Below are 16,790 nucleotides of genomic sequence, written 5' to 3' on the forward strand. Positions count from 1 at the left end.
CTACCTAGACAAAGGCAGAGGAGTCAGACGGGCAGTCGTCAGGTGTCTGGTGAAAGGACGCTGGCAAGTCCTTCTTTCCTGTCTTTTCCCCGGAGAAGAGCCCTGTGTGCTCAGGAGGGGCCTTGGAGGAATGCTAAAAGCCCCATTTCTAAGATTCAGAGCACCTGAACCTTGGGGTGGTCGAGGGCCTTGGGGTGGTCCGCTGGGGGCAGAGACATACCAGGGTAGGCCAGCGGCTCTTGCCACTGGTGGACCCCAGGGCCTGTTCCTGACTGGGCCCTCCTGGAGGCTGGCTTAGGCCTTGGGAAAGCAGCTTTGTGTCAAATGTAAGGCAAGTGCTTGGGAGCTAGCCCCACCTAGTGCGGGACCCTGAAGCCAATCAGCCGGGCCCCCAGGGTGGGTGCAGACTCAGGCAGTGGCTTCCAGGCCACACCGGTGGAGAGTTGGCAGCAGAAGCCCACGGGGTGTTGCCGGGAGCTTCCGTGGGGCTGCTGCATGGCCCATAGGCAGGAAACAAGCCCTGCCTGACCCCTGATCCCAAGTCCCCAGGGATAGGGGACCCCAGGGATAGGATAGTCCCCAGGGATAGTCCCCCGAGGTGGGGGGGACTAAAGAGGCCCCAGTGAGGGGTGGCAGCCTGACGCAGGGCTGGACCCCTTGAGGGAAGGCAGGACCTTACTTTGTTCTAATTTGGTGGGATAGGCTGCCGCTGTTTGTAGTGGTCTCTCCCTTCCAAAGAACAGCCATGGTGGGAGGATAGGGGCTCAAATCAAACGACGGCAGAGTTCCTAACCAGCCCCAGCCTTCAGGTGTTGTTCAGGATGTGGTCATCCTGAACCTCCTTGACTCACAAGGAGGGGGGCCTTGTGTTCTCTGCTCAGGGCTACAGATCCTTGTTAATGGCACTGTCCTCACCTGGGGTCCGAAACCACTCCTGCCTGCTCGTTACAGGGCAGCCTTTTGAGAGGCATTCTTGGCCTGCCTGCTCTTTGCAGAAGCTCTAGAAAGCCCGATCTTGCAGGTAGTGCTGTGTGCACGTGTCCACTGGATAAGTCCAGGCCTGCCCTTTGGAACGCAGCCTGCTTGTCCCTGGTCTGCCAGCCAGCCGGGGGTAGTTCCTATCGGAGACAACAGGGGACTCTGCCCAAACCGGGGTCTCATTCGGTTCATCTGAGCAGCTTTTGAAAAATACCTGCAGGGCTCTGGGTACTGGTGTTTTTCAGGAGCTTCCCAGGTGATGCCTGACCCAGTGAGTGGGAGGCAGTGCCACCTCAAGCTGCCTCCCCACCTGCTTGTGGGGCCTCACGCAGCAATCGATGAGGTCAGGGCTGGCTGGAGGAAGTGGGGTGAATGTGATCAGTATATCTGCATAACTGGGGGTTGTCATGTTTGCCGCTAGGAGGAAGGATCAGGGCACTGGCATCGAAGAAAAGCAAGGGCAGTGTCCCAGGGGAGCTGGGGGTGGTGGTGGGGGGCAGGCAGGAGACAGGCATGCTTCAGGTCTGAAGCCACCACAGGGGCAGCAAGAGCTTTCCTCCCAATGTCATACTCCAGAAAGACACCTGTTCAGTAAGTGAGCATATGTCCTGATTAAAATAAAAGTGATCAACACCAGTAAGCCAAGCACGTCCTGTAATGACAGGCGGCCCCTAACTAAAGGGCTGGCACAGAACCGCTTCCTTCACAGAAAAGCGCTCCCCTGGCCACAAGAATCTGGAGTGAGAAAACTTGGTCCAGGGAAGTCCAGGTTAACTCCCCCCACCTACCTTGTCTGTGGGAGAAGGACCATCCTTCTGAGTAGGTCAGAGGAGCTCAAGGAAGAAAGCCAAGGGGCCAGCAAGAGCCTGAGCAGTAGGCGCTCCGATGCTGGCAAGCAGAAATGCTCCCAACTGATCCAGTTCTCTGGGGTGGGGGTGCTCAGGGGGGGCCTACGGTCTGTATCTGTAACCTGGGAAGTGTTAGGTCTTTGTGGTCTGACTTATCAAACAAGAAAGGGATGATTGGAACCTAGAACTCCTAATCACCATTGGACTGGACTTAAAAAATCTTGGTCTCTCCATGCTTCGTTTGGTATATGCATTATCACACCAGGGGTGTAGTAATTACTATTTTAAGAACCAACTGATTACATGTGTCTGCATCTTTTCAGTGACCAATCTTTTCAGGCTCCCCGGGCTGGCTTCTTCTGCCTGCCCCACCCACCCACCAGGCGGGGTGCACACCAGCTGTGTGTGCACATTTCTGATCCACACCAGCACAGAGCCAGGGGACGGTAAGGGCGGGGCCTTTTCAATCAGGTCTGGGCACAGAGATTTGGTTGCAAGCTCTTGAGGATTTTCAAACTACTTCTGGAAGCTGTAGGTTTTTTTGGAAGGAGAGGCGTCTATGGAACTGGGAAGGGACTCTGGTTGCTTCTTGTTCACCTCCAGAACGGACAGGCCAACAGAAACTCGGGCTTGCACGCAGGGAGGCCAGTGGCTACACTACCCCCATAGGCCCTCTGCAGAGGAGTCAGAGTCAGAGCAGAGTGTGGCCCCACCGCACCTCAGAGCCCAGAGGGGAGGATCTGCTTGACCTGGAAGTTGCCAAAAAACTCTCAACCTGCCTGCTCTGCAGAATAACCACCTGGCAACTTGTCCAGAGTCACCAAGTCTCCAGACAACCTGCTCTCCCGAGCCGCCCTCCCCACCATGAGGGCACCCAAAGGGATGGGGAGCTGGCTTATTTGACAGTCAGACCCTAAGAAGCTGGCATGAATGGCCGAGCACTGGCCGTGCTGTGGGACACCATTGTGCCCATGGGCCTGGCCCCCCTGTCCTCCAGTGGGGCTGCCTTCCCACACCTTCCCCCAGCTAGACAGAAGCGGCTGGCTGCACAGCAGCTGTCCCCACACCTCCCCACAAAGCAGGCAATTCCTTAACCCCCTTTCATTCCTAAGGGAAAGCATACAGAAAACCACCTGTCAGAATAGGCTTTACTCTTTCTTCTCCTCCCGTCCCTACCCCATCCCTGACAGCCTTACCATCCGCAGTCCCAGTGGCCCCACAGCACAGGACAGGTGTGTCCACAGGACAGGTCACAGCCTCCCCCTCTCCCACCCTCCCCTCCCCTGGGCTCTGCCTCAAGACTTCCCTCCCATGGTGAAGAGCAGGAGGAAGTAACTTAGTTACGTATGATACTACTGAGAAGGAAAATAGTACTGCCATCATTTAAAGTCCTTTTCAGAAGTAAAGCTTTTCCCATAAAGTTTAAGATTTTTGTTAATATTTAAATTATAAGCCAAACACTGGCAACCATATAGATATGTGTTTGCTATGGACAAGACTGGGAGGTCATACTTGCAAAGACAACTTTGGAATTAGGTTTAAATAAACCAATACATTTTCTCAGAAATTGTATAATTTCCTTCGGTTTACAATCCATGATATGGAAAGTTTAATAGAACGTTAAATAATTTACCTTCTACCCTAAAAGTAAGCTATAGAAAACGGAATCACTATTAGGATCGAATAATAACAAGGCTTTAACGGCTCAGTGGTTTTTCTTAAGAGTATATAAATATATAAATCTTGAAAAGTAACACTGTTAGTTGAGCTGTAAAATCCATAAAAATAACAGTTCTGCCACAGTGCACAGACAAGTTCATTCATTTTTGCTCCCCACCCCAACCAAGCAGCTTTCCGGTTAGAAGTGGAAGACCTAGAAAATCATACACCTACATGAAATAATGAAGATAGTGAGAAATGGGGTGTGCAAAAAATAACCTTTAAAATTCCATCTCCAACATCACAGATGCCCAGTAACAGGACTTTCAACTGATTTAACGAACACTCAGGATCATCTCCGCATCCTCCTGCAGTGCTGTCTGCAGACTTTGATCCCAGGTCTTCTGCTGCAACAGGGAGAGTGGTCTTCAGTCTGAACTGGGATGGGGGGTGGGGGTGGGGGTCCCCTAGCCGGCCTGCTGGAGGGCGCCTGGAAGGAGGCATGTCTGTGTGTGCAGGTGCTTCCTGAATGCACTGGGGAACATCCCTGCTGTGGCCCATGACCTGCTCCATCCCGGCCATCCTGGCCCCACCGGCACCGTCTCTGACAAAGGCCTCCAGGCTGTCGATGGCGCTCTTAGACCTTCTGCCTTCGGGCGGCTCCCTTGCTGTGTGGCAGGACTTGCCGTGCAGCTGGGCCAGCACATCCCCAAACTCTGGCATCCTGGTGAGCAGTTCTGGACTCCAGGTTCGCACCCAGAGCATCAACCTTGGGGCCAGCCCCTGGCTTCGGGCAGCAGGCAGGTGGTATAGCCCATGGCAGTACGGGGCGTCTAGGTCCTGCTCCTCCTCCTCCCATAGTCCTGAGGTGCTGCTGTCCCTCCTCCAGGCAGCTCCCTGGGGCTCGGCTCCTCAGGGCCCTCACCCAGTGGCCCGAGTGGCAGCCTGGGCTGCCCACTGCTGCTATTTCTAACATGATCCCCTGTATCTTGCAGGCTGGGCAGTCCCCGGCCCCGGGCAGCGCGCCCTTGTGCTGTGTCGTCTTCCTCGAGCAGGCGGAGCCCCTCTGCAGGCAGGTCCTGTGCTCCTCTGCCCCAGTTCCGGGGGCCAAACTGCGGGGGGGAATGTGCCCCCACCCCTGCCCGGCTGGAGATTTAAAGCTACAGGACAATGTAAACTTGGGTTTGTTTCCCTGGCCCAGTGAGGCGGCTGTGGCTCCTCTCTTAGAAAGGTCAGCCATTCCTCAGAGCCTCCCGAGCTGCGGGCTGAGGCAGCCTCTCTCTTCAAGGGGCTGCAGCCATGGTCCCGGCCCCACGGATGGAAGGCTCCATCTCCAGAAGTCAGGACCAGATATGTGTGCTTAATTAATTTGAGACACAGTACAGTTTTTGCCTTCACCCAGAGCTGCGGCAGGGAGGCCCCAAGCAGTAATATATCTCATTCATGGCTTGGCTTTGTCTAGCAGTCACTGCTGGAATCCAGGTTCCAGGCCTCAGGGCCAGGAAGGCTGCCACGACAGGCCACTTCCCAAGAACCCAGCTCACGGCACTCCAGGAGGCACGCGGCACCTGCTGCTCTCAACGAGGCTGGCGCACAACTAGAGGCGGTTGTCTCCGTTGACCCGTGTCCTCCGTGGGGCCCTGGACAGAAGGAGGGAGTGTCCTCATCGGCAGTGGGGCCTCCAGTCCACTGGGACAGCCCAAAGCCAGACAAGGGTAACTTCTACACAGAAGCAAGAGAAGGACCCAGAAGGGGCAGCAGGCGCTCCTTCCCATCATTCCAGTATGCCCCCCATCCTCTATCCCCTCACCTCCGTTCCCGACTGTCAAAATGGTCTGCCAGGTGCTCCTGGGAGATACGAAAGTCCTCAAATGGCTGCTGGTAGCGGGCCTCAAAGGAACCTTCACGGGCCCGGCCATGGAACAGCTGGCCTGAGGCATCAGAGCCCCGCTCCCGAAGAGACATCCCGAAGGGACTGAGGTCCCCATTCTCCTGCTTCAACAACAGCAGTGCACGAGGGGTCAGCACCTCCCGGGGCCTGGAGAGGCTCCCCGCCACCCCCACCCCCTTACCTTGGCAGGGAACACATCGATCTTGACGAGCAGGGAGGCCAGCTCTAGGTCCTCACTGTAGTTGTTCTTCAAAGGCACAGCTCTGTATCCTGGAAGGAGGAAGGCCTGGCCCTCAGCCCAGGAGGTAGCTGGGCAGGGGGAGGCCCCCACCTGCCCCAGCCCTCGGGCTAGAGCCCAGGCCCTGTCCCTAGGAAAGGCCTCACCTGTCTTCAGGCCTTTCACCGGGAATGTAGCCTGAGCCAGGAAGTTCTGGTCACTAAACATGTCTTCCTCATACACCACAAAGCGCAAAAAGGCGAATTCCGGGTTACTGATCTGGAAGTGGAAGGGCTTGGCAGGCCACACAGGGTTCAGTCCATTGTCCACTGTGAAAGTCAGGGTAAAAGGCCTCAGGCCATCGCCGTGAGAGGACAGGCTTGCTGGCGTGGAGGGGCCTTCAGGGTAGGGTGAGTGGGGAAGGCAGACCTACCCACGAACTCTGTCTTCTGCTTGATGCTGTCGTACTCTGCTCCGGCCACTTCAATCTCCACGAAAGGGCACACGATGCCTCGGCCGTTCTTTGGCAGGTGCCGAGCCCCCAGCACCTGGAAGGCAGGCCAAGATGGGCCTGGGACTCCCCTTCCCGCTCCCTCCGGGTCCTCACCATGCAGTGGAGGCAGTGCGCCCTCTGCTGGGCCCCACAGAGGCGGCCTAATACGTGGCTCACTGAGAGCAGTGGCCTTGGAAACCTACCTCATTAAATTCATGTCTGTTTTAACATGGACATCTTTTAATCGATGTCCCCACAGGGAAAGAAAACAGAAATGTCTTCTCAGGGAAGGAGCACATGCTCACCCTGTGCTATCCTCAGCCCTCCTTCCAGATTGCTCAGCCCCCAGACCCTGAAGTCCACAGCACAGGCTGCCCGGCTGGTGCTCAGGGACTGTTCTAAAACAGAACTGGGGGCAGGCGTCATTGTCACTCAAGCCCAGTCCTCACTAGCCACAGCGGGTGGCTGATCGCTAGCATTAGCTTCCTGTTCAGCCAGGCAGTGGCTACCCGTAGCTTGGCCTCATTGGACAGCCTGACTCTTTAGTGCTAAGAACTGGCCACATTTGGCCCACCTGCCTTGGGCCTTTGCCACTCTGGGCCTAGCCCCACAGAGGAGGCTGGCACCTGCCTTTCTGCCTCAGAGGATGGTCACTCCTTCCTTGAGCTCAGAAAACAGTCCACTGCCCCCTCCCCAGTCACACTGACACCCCATCCTTGACTCAGGAAACGAACCCCAGCAGAGCAACCCCAACCCACCCTGAAGCCCACAGTTCAGTGAGCACCACCCACCTCAATGCAGATGGCATATGGTTCCAGGCCTCGGAGGCTGCTCTTGTCAAAGGGATCAAAGGCCTCGTCCCGCATGGTGCTCGGCTGCAGCACGTAGCCGCAGTGGCCGCCAGCCATGAAGAGGGCCTGGTTCATCTGCATGGGCTTGTCTGGAAGAACCGGGTTACAGTGGACTCCAGCCCCACAGTCCAGCGGAGCCCCTCCCCGCCCCAGTGGGCAGTTCCTCACCTGGGGTCTGGAAGTTGAGGGCTACGAGCTGACTGCCACAGATCCACATGGGCAGGGGGTCATAATTGGAGGAGTCCAGCCGCTGGCCCTTGGGGTAGATGCGCGAGAGCTGCAGCCGGTTGTACTGGAGGAACTTCTTGCCTTTGGCCTTGTTCACATATTTCTCAGCCTTGGTTTCCGGAAAGGATGACATGTCCCGGTAGCACGCACGTTCTGTGCCAATCTCTGGGCCAAACAGGGAGAATGCTTACAGAGCCCACCCACCCAGGCAGCTCCCCCAACCTCAACATAAGGGACGAAATGCTTCTCTTCCACCTGCCAGGAGGCAGGGGGCGGGCACCCAAACCCACCCCGCCCAGGCCTCAGCCCTTACTGTCTTCATCGAAGGGAACCGGCCTGCAGTAGACAACCAGCTCGGAGAGCTCCAGGGCGATCTTCTTCCTGCGCTCCATCATCTTCCCCTCCGTGAGCTGGTGACACACACAGAGCCTGTAGCCCCAGGCTGGAGCCCCACCCACACTGCAGGTGCTCTCCAGGCCCTTCCCTGTCCCCTACATCTCCCAGACCCCACTGGCCTCTGTCCTCAAGTCCCACCCCAGAATCATCCTTCCTCTTCCCTGTCCTGAAGGCCACACTTGCCTCTAAGACTCTTAGAGGGTGGGATCCTCACCACCACCCATGCCTTAGCCACAGCTCAGGGCCCTGGGCTTGGCTACGCTCTCCAGTGATGCTTTGTGATCACTGGGTACCCAGCCTCCCTCCTGTGACCTTGGTGGGGACGCAGGCCTCTGGCTCAGTCTTTGGTGTGCTCCGCCCACCTCCCAGGTCTAAGAACCTTACCACCTCCCCTCCCCCAACCCCAGTGCAGCCACCTACCCACCACAGCCACTCAAAAGCTCGCCCCATCCTGTCCTCATGCCCCCAGAGGCCATCTCTCTTCCATCAGGGTCTCCTACACCCACACTCTTACTCCCTCCTCTTTCAGCCCAGTCCCCAGAGTCCATCTCCTAAACCAGCAGGTCTGCCAGTATAATCCTCAGCACCTTCCATTTTGTATGGCTCCTGGGTGCCTGTTCTCCAGAAGAGCTACAGACCTGTAGCCCTCTACCCCGACAGCCAGAGGAAACGGCCATCACATAGAATTCCCTCACCTCTTATAGTGCTTTCCTCTCTCCATTCCCCAGGTTCAGTGGAAGAGTCCTCCCTCTACCCTCCTCCCGGCTGGCTCCCCCGGCCCTGGAGGAGGCGCACTGTCCGTGCCATTCCACACTCCCCGACACCCGCAGCCATGCAACCCTGGCCACCACACTGCCATGGTTCCTGGTAGTGGCACCAGGACTCTTAACTGCTGCCAAAACCAATGGGCACTTTCATGTTCTTACTGTGCCTGTCAGTACCTCCACTGCCCGACACATCAGACCCCATCCACCCCCCTCAGCCACTTCTAGCTTCTCTGGCCCACCTTCCTGGCTCCTCCTCCTCCTGCTATCCACACCTCAACATTAAAGCCCTCTTCCCACTCCACTCCACTCATCCCTCCTGAGCCTCCAGGTACCTGGTTCCTGCCTCCAGCCCAGGACTTCTCTGGCCCTGCGTTTATCCTGGTGTGTGTTAGACCCATAGGGGTGTCCTATGGCTATCTCAAACCCAGCCCTGAAGGAGCCACAGGACTGGCAATGTGTGTTTTCTGCAGATCCCAGCCTAGAAGTGGGTCTGGTGCTGTAGGCCTCACCCTCAACAAGCTCACATGCTGCCAGCATGAGCCCCTGCGCCCCCACAGACGCCTCTCACCCTGGCGTCTGCCGTCTGGGCCACTTCTCGGATCTTCTTCACCCAGTCCTGCAGCTCTTCCTGTGAATCAGCAGCGACATCCAAGGACCAGTGTGCCACTGAAGCCATGCTGATGGAGAAGACGAAGAGCCGGTTGTTCTTGCCCTCAGGACGGATGGCTGGGAGAGCGAGAGAAGAGAGCTGGGAAGGTGTTTCTGTGTTCCGCACACCACAGCCCAGGTGCTGGCTCAGAGTCCCCTCACCACCCATCCTGAGGGAAACAAGGCTGCTGGGCTAGGCCCATTTTCCAGCTGAGGACGCCACAGCTCAAAGAGAAGTCGCTGCCAGAAAAGGCGGGCCAGGGCTGTCTTGCCTGGGTCACGTGCCCTGCCCCACCCCATCTCCATGCCCAGCACACCCTATGACCCCAGCTCTGAAGACTGCAGAGGTTAGCTAGCCCTCTGCATTACGCCCCCAGTGCCCAGCACAGGGTGAGTGTGTAGGGCTCAAAGCCAGAGGTGAAGAGAGGAGTCTAGGGTGTCAAGCAGGAATCCAGGCACAGGGAATCCAGACTGCGAGAGCAGCCTCTATGATGGGCAGGCATTGGCTTCTTCCCTCAGAACACCTAGAGAGCCACCAAGGAGAGCCTGACCATGAGGAACAGTGGGCTGGAAAATCAGATGGGGGCTCACCAATCTGACAGGCTGGCACATCCAAGACCCCACGGAGCAAGTCCCCCAGGGGGCTGTTCTCATCCAAGTGCTGTGGAGAACAAAGCCCATGGGGCCATCAGCATGTCTGCTGTGTATGTGCGTGTGAGGGAGGGCTGTGTGCAGGCAACACACACGTCTTACAAGCAGACACACGACATGAATGCACGGACCCCATAGCGGGGTGTGACTGGACTGTGGGTGACTGGTGGCTGTGTATGCACACCATGTGACTGGTGTGTGCACGAGAAGAGTCTGGGGACGGGGACCCTGTTCCAGCAACATGGCTCTGTTCTCACCTCCCTCTCAGGCTCCAGGGCTGCAGGGCTGACCATCTCTTCTACGTAGTTTGACGGGAACCAGAGCTGCTTTTTCCCCCCGTAGTCCCCCCGCCACCTGTGGAAGCCACATGGTGCTGACCCCAACAGCCACCCAGATTCCCAAGGGGTGGGAAACCCATCGTCAAGGCCCCACACCTACACCAGGCTGCAGCCAGCAGTGCTGACGCACATGCAGGGTGGACTACAACCATACGGTGGCAGAGGTGCACAGAGGGCCCCCCACCTCCCAGCCTGCCCCACACACCGCAGGCCCTGGCTCCAAGGACCCGGCTTACCAGCCGCCTTCTTGCTTCTCCACATTCTGAATGATGGCACTCTTCGTGAATGTCAGCTCGTCATCCCTCTGAGCCTTGTAGTCAAAGAGGGCTTTGACGGCACACTGCAGGGGAGGGAAGCATTGGTCAGGGCAGGCGGTCCCTCCTTGCCACTCTCCTGACCTGGGGCGGCCCACCTTGCTATGATCCTTAATAATGGCCCTACAGGCAGCTCCAGGTCAGATGTGACTGAGAACAGGCCCAGGGCTTCTATCACGGAGACTCCATGGGGTCCAGATGAAACCCTGCAAGCCCCCCAGCCTGGGCCCTGGGGAGAACTTTGAATCTGCCCCCAGGAGTCAGGGCTGGAGGTACCCTTAGCGCCTCTCCTGGGACCTGAAAGCCTATGGGCATGGATGGGACCCTATCATTCCTCATCTGGAAAGTGGGAGAAAATAACTTTCTTCCCAGGTTCCCTGGCCACTGAGGGAAGGGAATGAGGAATAGGGCACAGCTTCTTTACCCCTTAGAGAAAAAAGCAAAAAGAGGAAGATCCTCTCTGTCAGACCTTCACGAGGTGAGGGACTGAGAAGCAAAGAACAAAGTTTTCTGGCCAGTGTGGCCTGCCCCTGCCCTGCTGCCCTGTTGCCACCCACGGAGGAAGCAGGAGTTACCCTGGGGAACAACCTGGAAGGGTCACTGCGGACCCCCCAGGGACAAGTTCAGGGAGGGGGTCAGCCCCAGGAGAGCTGTGGTCGTACACAAACCACATCTCTCTCACAACCTCTAAGGCCTCGGAAAACCACAAGCACCACTTCTCCACAACGACCACAGATGGGCCTCTGAACAGAGAAATGCAAACCCTAAGCAGCTGGGGACCCTCCCCAGCTTCCTGGGTCCAAAGGCCTGAGGCTGTACCTTAAAAGTTGGCATAGGATTTGCCTCCACATAGAAGCCAGGGTTGCGTCCCTCATACAGGGCTCCATAGTCAGGCTCCTGAAAACAAGACCAAATGTGAGATGTTCACACCGAAGGAGGACAATGGCTGCCGCCTTGCCTGTGCCCCTTCAATCAGCATAACAATCACCATGTGTCCCACCTCACTAGGCCAGGTCTGCCCCCTTCTCTGGGGTCAGGTCCACCAGCATCTTGGACCTCAGTGGGCACGGCCTGGCCCTCTCCCCCTCCACATTCTTACCCTTGAAACCCACCTTGTGATTCTGAAACCTCTCTGTTCCTGAAGGCCCAAACTGCTGCTGAGCTGTTTGCAGTGGAGTCTTGCACTCCCCACACTCAGTGTTCTAGCTCAGTGGCTCATCTACTCCTCCCTGTGCACCCCAGCCCCACACACCAATCCACCAACCGGGCCCCAGTATGTGTAGTTCTATCCCTGGACACCCATGCCCGCCAATGGCAAGTCTCAAGTGGACCTCCCCTCCTAGACGCCTTCCTTCTGTCCTTTGGTTCCAGCTCTGAGCCCTCCCCGCCCCCAAGATCATCTGTGCAGCCTTCCGTCTCACTTGTCTTAACCTGGTGCCTCTCTCCTCTACAGCCACACTTCTTGTAGCCAGCTCTCCCCTGTACTAGTGACAGTCGAGTTTACATCCAGCTGGGTAAGCCTCTGGCCTTGGGACTACCGTTCCCTGTGTGAGCTCCAGGACTTCCTCACCACACACCCAGCTTGCGGGGGCTTAGATGCCCACCTCTAACCTCTTCACCTAATGCATTCCCATTCTTAGAGACATGTCCTCTTAGATGACATTCCCTCTAGGACACTGTCCTGGCACCTACACCATGTTCCCCAGCCCGGCAGAGTAACCCACCCTGGAGCTCCTCCAACTCCCTGGCTTCTGTGTCCCACACAGCCAGACTGTCCCATGACTACCCCCAGCAACTAGCCCCAGGGCTGCACTGCCTGCCATGCCCCCTCAACCACTGGGCTCTCACAGCTGTGCCTATCTTCTCCAGCGCTTCCTCATTGATGGGATAGCGCAGCTTCATTTTGCGGTATAGCGGGTGCTTCTCATAGTAGCTGATGAGGTCCACGAGGCTGTCAAACTCAGAGTTGCCCAGCATCACAGTCTGGCCCTCCTGCTGGACGCGGCAATGTTTGATCTTGCCCTCGGCCCTTAACAGAACAGTCACACAGGGTCAGGGCATCCCAGACCAAGGCGTAGCCCCACACCACCCAGAGCACCCCAAGGCCACACCCCTCACCGGAAAGAGATGGCATAGGAGTTGGGCTCATTCCGTTTCCTCACCAGGAAGGCCCCATCCCGGGGAACACGCATCAGCATGTGCTCGGCCTGAGCTCTGGTCAGGCTGGCGTGGTACCACCTGAGGACAGGCCCAAGTCAAGCCCTGGCCATCACTGCTCAGGTCCCCACCCAGCCCCCAGACCCTCCCTCACTCTTTGCTCTCGTGGGCATTGGTCTGCGGGACCGGCTCTGAAAGGCGCATCTCAAATTCGTTGCAGCGCAGGGGCACTTGCTGGTAGTGCGTGATGAGGTCATAGAGCGAATCAAAGACCAGGTTGTCTGTCAAGAAGAACTTGGGGGCCCCAGCATCCTGCCGGGAATGGATCCGACAGTGCTGGACTTTCCCGTTCCTCCTGTGGGAAGATGGGGAGGCAGTGAGAAGCAAGCTTGGCCTGGAACATGGCGCTCCAGCCCCAGGGAGATGCCCAAGGGGTTTGGGTGCCAGGCAGCCCTGCGGGAGGGCTTCAGATCACCCAGAAAACTGTATGTGCGTGTGCATGCCTGTGAGTAGATCATGTTCCATGTGAAAGCCTGCAACAGGAACCAACTACAGACTGTGGTAAGTGGGTTACCAGAAAGAGAGGGTATAGTCGCCCACGAAGGTCTCGCTCTCCCGCACGAGGAAGGAGCCATCAGGGGCCCCGGTCTCAATGCAATACTCGGTGAGCAGGCGCTCGGCGATGTGCCGTCCATCCCGTCCTGCCCCAAGCTTCCCGTGGAACCACTTCTCACTGGAGTGCAGCTCTGTGCTGCCACTGGCCTGTGAGGGGAGGGCAACAGCAAAGACACTCAGTGACTCTGACCCCAGCCCAGCCCCCAGCCCTGGGCTGGCCCCTCACCTCCTTGGGTTCCTCCTCATCCTCATTGCCCTGGTCACTGCTGGTCTCCTCAGAGTAGTAGATCTTGCTGCTGGTCAGAACGAAGTAGTGGGGGTACCACTCCTGGGAGAGACCGAAGTGGGGCCCGTGAATGGAGGCCTCCTCCCACCGTGCCCCTCCAGCCTCAGCCAGGCCTGGCCCTCACATGGTTCACCGGGTCCTCCAGGTAGAGGATGCCATTCTTGATGGAGTTGCTGATATCGTTCTCAGAGTACATCACTGACGTAGGCACCTCTTCGTAGGCACTGCCCTCTGCCAGCTTCTTGTGCTATGGAGGCAGGCCAGGACATGACAGTGCCAGCCCAGTCCCAGAGTCTCCCCACCTCCTCACCAAGGCTGAGCCTGCCAGTTAGAGCCATGGCCTGGGCGAGGTGCTGGCAAGTGCTGGGCCTCCCACTGTTACCTTGATGAGGATCTTCCTCTTGAGCTGGTTGGGTGAGGGGAGCCCGTCAGCAGCGATGTCCACAGGCTTGGTGAGGAGTGTGTCCCCAAGCACCTTCTTGAAGTACTGTGCCATGTTTCTCTGCTGGGCGATGCTGCAGTGGTCCTCGATGGACAGGATGACCGGATACCTGCAGGGCAGTGGACCAGTGCAGTGACAAACACCTTACAATTTTAAGGGGTCAATGCTCAGTCCAAATGGCCCCTCAGGAAAGGTGTTAGGAATCAAGATCCTGGAGGCCCTGTCTCTAGGGAAGCTGCCCAGAGAGGATGCTGGCCCTGGCCGCTGGATGGAAGTATTTTCTGAGGAGGGTAGGACTTCAGTTTGCTCCACAGACTAGAGAAGAACCCATAAAGGGGGCAGGCTGAGGATGTAGGAAACAGGGTGGGGCTTAGGAAGAAGGGCTCCAGAAAGCAGCAAGAAAGGAAGGGAGGCCAAGAAGGACAAAGATAAAAAGGGAGTAGGGACAGGGCATTGGAGGGGACCCTCTCTCCCAGGAGAGACCTAGAGCCAAACTGCCCCCTGCCCCTCCCCTCAACTCACTCTGAAGCCACGAAGGCATGCTCCTTGATGGTATGTAGAACATCTGAGAACTTGATCTTGGTGGTAAGGGTGTGCCCATGGTAAATGACTGGCATCCCATCTGGGCCATCCCAGCAGTCCACTGGGGAGGAACATGACCACAGTCAAGAGGGCAGGCCTCCCAACCTACCTACTCCCCCAGCCCCGGCCACCACGCACACTCAATGCAGCGACAGCCCATCCGCAGGCAGCGAGCATAGGCTTCCAGGGAGGACTCACTGGAGAACTGGTCCCCAGTCAGGTACCTGGACAGGGAAGGAGAGGTAAGGGTGGTTGGGTGAGTGCCTCCCTCCCAGGGGTGGGCCGGGTGAGGCCGAGTGAGCCACTCACGTGTTGTGGGAGGAGGAGATCCAGTAGTGGGACAGAGGGTTGTTCATGGTGTCTGGGCACACTGCATCCAGCTGTGAATTCCACACGCTGTTCTCTTTGGAGAACAAGAAGGTGACAAACTGTCCAGGAAGAGGAAAGAAAGGAAAGACAGAGTGAACAAGCCCCTTACCAGCCCACTGGCATGGCCATGGTGGGAAGGAGACAATGCTCATCAGTGTCTATCATGGTGGGCAAAGTGGACAGTAGGGAGGAACAAGGTGGAAGCCCTAAGGAGAATCTGGTTCCTGAGACCCAGGTGGGGTTCTGGTGAGTGCCCTCCTACTCTGAGGGAAAGGTGAAAGTAGGGTTCACCTCGTCCAGGAAGAAGTAAGGCTCTTCAATTTCTCGCAAAGGATCTCGAAGGAAGCTGAGCATGAACTCCTGCACCTGAAGCCGGTCAACAGCCCACAGCTCCTGGTGGGGATGGGTTGGGGAGGGGTACGTGAAAGGCTGTCAGTGATGAGCCCAGCCCCCCTTATCCAGGTACCATGGCCCTGTCTGACCAACCATACCCCCTGGTACTCGAGGAGGAACTGCTGGAACTCAGGAAGGGACACACGACAGAGCTCCGGGCGCTCCCCTGCCCTGTGGAAAAGAAGGGAAGTACCTGGCAGCCAGGTGGCTAGCATAGCCCACAGATGACGAAGGGCCCCATGGAAGGCCGAGTCCAGCTCCCACCCAGCAGAGTTGTCCCAAAGGGTCCAGCATGACTCATCCCCTCCCAATGCCTCCCACCTGGACCAAGCATCACCAAGGGAGAGATGGAGGAGGCCCAGGGGAGAACCCTGCCGCCCCGCTTCAAAGCAAACCTCAGGGCACTGGCTTCCAAGAAGGGGAGGTCCATCTGCAGGAGACAGAAGCTGGTCAGAGCCAGAGCCCCTGGGAGGCCACATGGGGAAAGGGCTTTCAAGAAGAAAGGCCAGGGCAACAGACAGGGGGAGGCCTCCAGAGGAGAACAGCTGGAGAGATAGCACCCAAACGCCCTCAAGCAGGGCAGCGGGGCTGATGTGGGTGGGGCAGGGGCTGGGGCAGGAGGTTGGGGGCAAGGGCCAAGGGAGGGCAGGTGGCTCATGCACCGTCTTCTGGGCGCTGTACATGAGGCTGCGGTACAGTTGAGCAAACTGCCCGTAGGTGATGTCACTGCTGCGCTGCTCCAGGTCCTACATGGATAGGGCAGGACTCCGGTCAGGCCCACAGCCAGGAGCTCCCAGGCCGCCCCCACTGCCTGCAGATAGCACAGGGGTCCTCACCGTCAGACGCTCTCGGAGGAAGCGCATGTTGGGAACCCGGTAGTTGACCTGGGACAGCATGTTCTTCAAGTCCTTGGCTGATATACTGAGGAAACAGGGACATCCCCAGGGGCCTGGCCCAACATCTCAGGACCTCTGACTTGTGGGCTGAGCCCACCTGGGGCTGGACAGGTAAATACTCCCCTGGCACCTGGAGTCCTGAGGCTGAGGCTAAACCAGAACCCTTTGGGCGATCAAGGGAAGTCCCCCCTCCTTTCTCTGGGGCTCAGTCTCCTCATCTGAGCAAAGAAAAAGGTCATGATTCTGGCAAGAAAGGAGTGAACAGGCTCAGTGGGGTGGGTCAGGGGAGCCAATCTTTAGGTCTCATCACTCAAGCCTGTACCCTCTAGCCCCTGCAACAATCCTAGGGGCTGATGGCTCACCCAGGACACAGGAGACAGCCTCCCCTGCTGAGCCTCCAGGCCCCGCACAGCTCACTCACACATTCCTGACTAGCGACCCTGAAAATGCTGGGAATTTGTGCCTCAGCACCTGGCATTGGAGGCATGGGGGTAGCAGAGGGGTATTTCCTGCCGGTGACTAGACACTCTCCTGGGGTCTGACAAGGAAGTGTCCCTGCCCTCCAGAGTGCCCTGCCCAGGATGTGGGACCACAGCATACTGCTGGGCCTGGCAAAAGGATGGAACAGATGGGGGAAAGGGAGGCCTTCTCTCCTAGAGGGTGCCCCCCACTGTCGTGCCCAAGAGCCTGGCAGGCAGTATCAAAACTCCCCTCCAGAACTCAGTACTACACTGTATGCTCCTGGCTGCTATTGGCAACTGTGGTTCAGCA

At 57.6% G+C, this 16,790-nt stretch overlaps 1 protein-coding gene across 2 annotated transcripts in view; it reads right to left on the reverse strand.

Moving 5' to 3' along the window:
* Positions 1–3,411: 3,411 nt before the first annotated feature.
* Positions 3,412–16,790, reverse strand: part of PLCG1 (phospholipase C gamma 1) — a 36,239-nt gene continuing 22,860 nt past the window's right edge. The window contains exons 5-32 of one of the 2 annotated variants that reach the window (XM_041732412.1): positions 15,960–16,044; positions 15,786–15,869; positions 15,519–15,553; positions 15,222–15,294; positions 15,022–15,123; positions 14,671–14,789; positions 14,500–14,585; positions 14,302–14,422; positions 13,720–13,888; positions 13,462–13,584; positions 13,278–13,379; positions 13,011–13,198; positions 12,591–12,791; positions 12,398–12,517; positions 12,128–12,308; positions 11,099–11,176; positions 10,202–10,305; positions 9,885–9,981; positions 9,568–9,637; positions 8,897–9,054; positions 7,479–7,575; positions 7,106–7,330; positions 6,878–7,026; positions 6,027–6,141; positions 5,761–5,922; positions 5,558–5,646; positions 5,296–5,477; positions 3,412–5,125 (exon numbers count right to left, since the gene is read on the reverse strand). In XM_041732412.1, the coding sequence (XP_041588346.1) occupies positions 5,083–5,125; positions 5,296–5,477; positions 5,558–5,646; positions 5,761–5,922; positions 6,027–6,141; positions 6,878–7,026; positions 7,106–7,330; positions 7,479–7,575; positions 8,897–9,054; positions 9,568–9,637; positions 9,885–9,981; positions 10,202–10,305; positions 11,099–11,176; positions 12,128–12,308; positions 12,398–12,517; positions 12,591–12,791; positions 13,011–13,198; positions 13,278–13,379; positions 13,462–13,584; positions 13,720–13,888; positions 14,302–14,422; positions 14,500–14,585; positions 14,671–14,789; positions 15,022–15,123; positions 15,222–15,294; positions 15,519–15,553; positions 15,786–15,869; positions 15,960–16,044 (3,358 nt within the window). In that variant the 3' untranslated portion in view covers positions 3,412–5,082. Of the gene's footprint in view, positions 5,126–5,295; positions 5,481–5,557; positions 5,647–5,760; positions 5,923–6,026; positions 6,142–6,877; positions 7,027–7,105; positions 7,331–7,478; positions 7,576–8,896; positions 9,055–9,567; positions 9,638–9,884; positions 9,982–10,201; positions 10,306–11,098; positions 11,177–12,127; positions 12,309–12,397; positions 12,518–12,590; positions 12,792–13,010; positions 13,199–13,277; positions 13,380–13,461; positions 13,585–13,719; positions 13,889–14,301; positions 14,423–14,499; positions 14,586–14,670; positions 14,790–15,021; positions 15,124–15,221; positions 15,295–15,518; positions 15,554–15,785; positions 15,870–15,959; positions 16,045–16,790 lie in introns of both variants that reach the window. The other variant, XM_041732411.1, reaches the window with a different exon arrangement.

This window comes from Vulpes lagopus, chromosome 18 (genome assembly GCF_018345385.1).
Source record: "Vulpes lagopus strain Blue_001 chromosome 18, ASM1834538v1, whole genome shotgun sequence".
Taxonomy (NCBI): Eukaryota; Metazoa; Chordata; class Mammalia; order Carnivora; family Canidae; genus Vulpes; species Vulpes lagopus.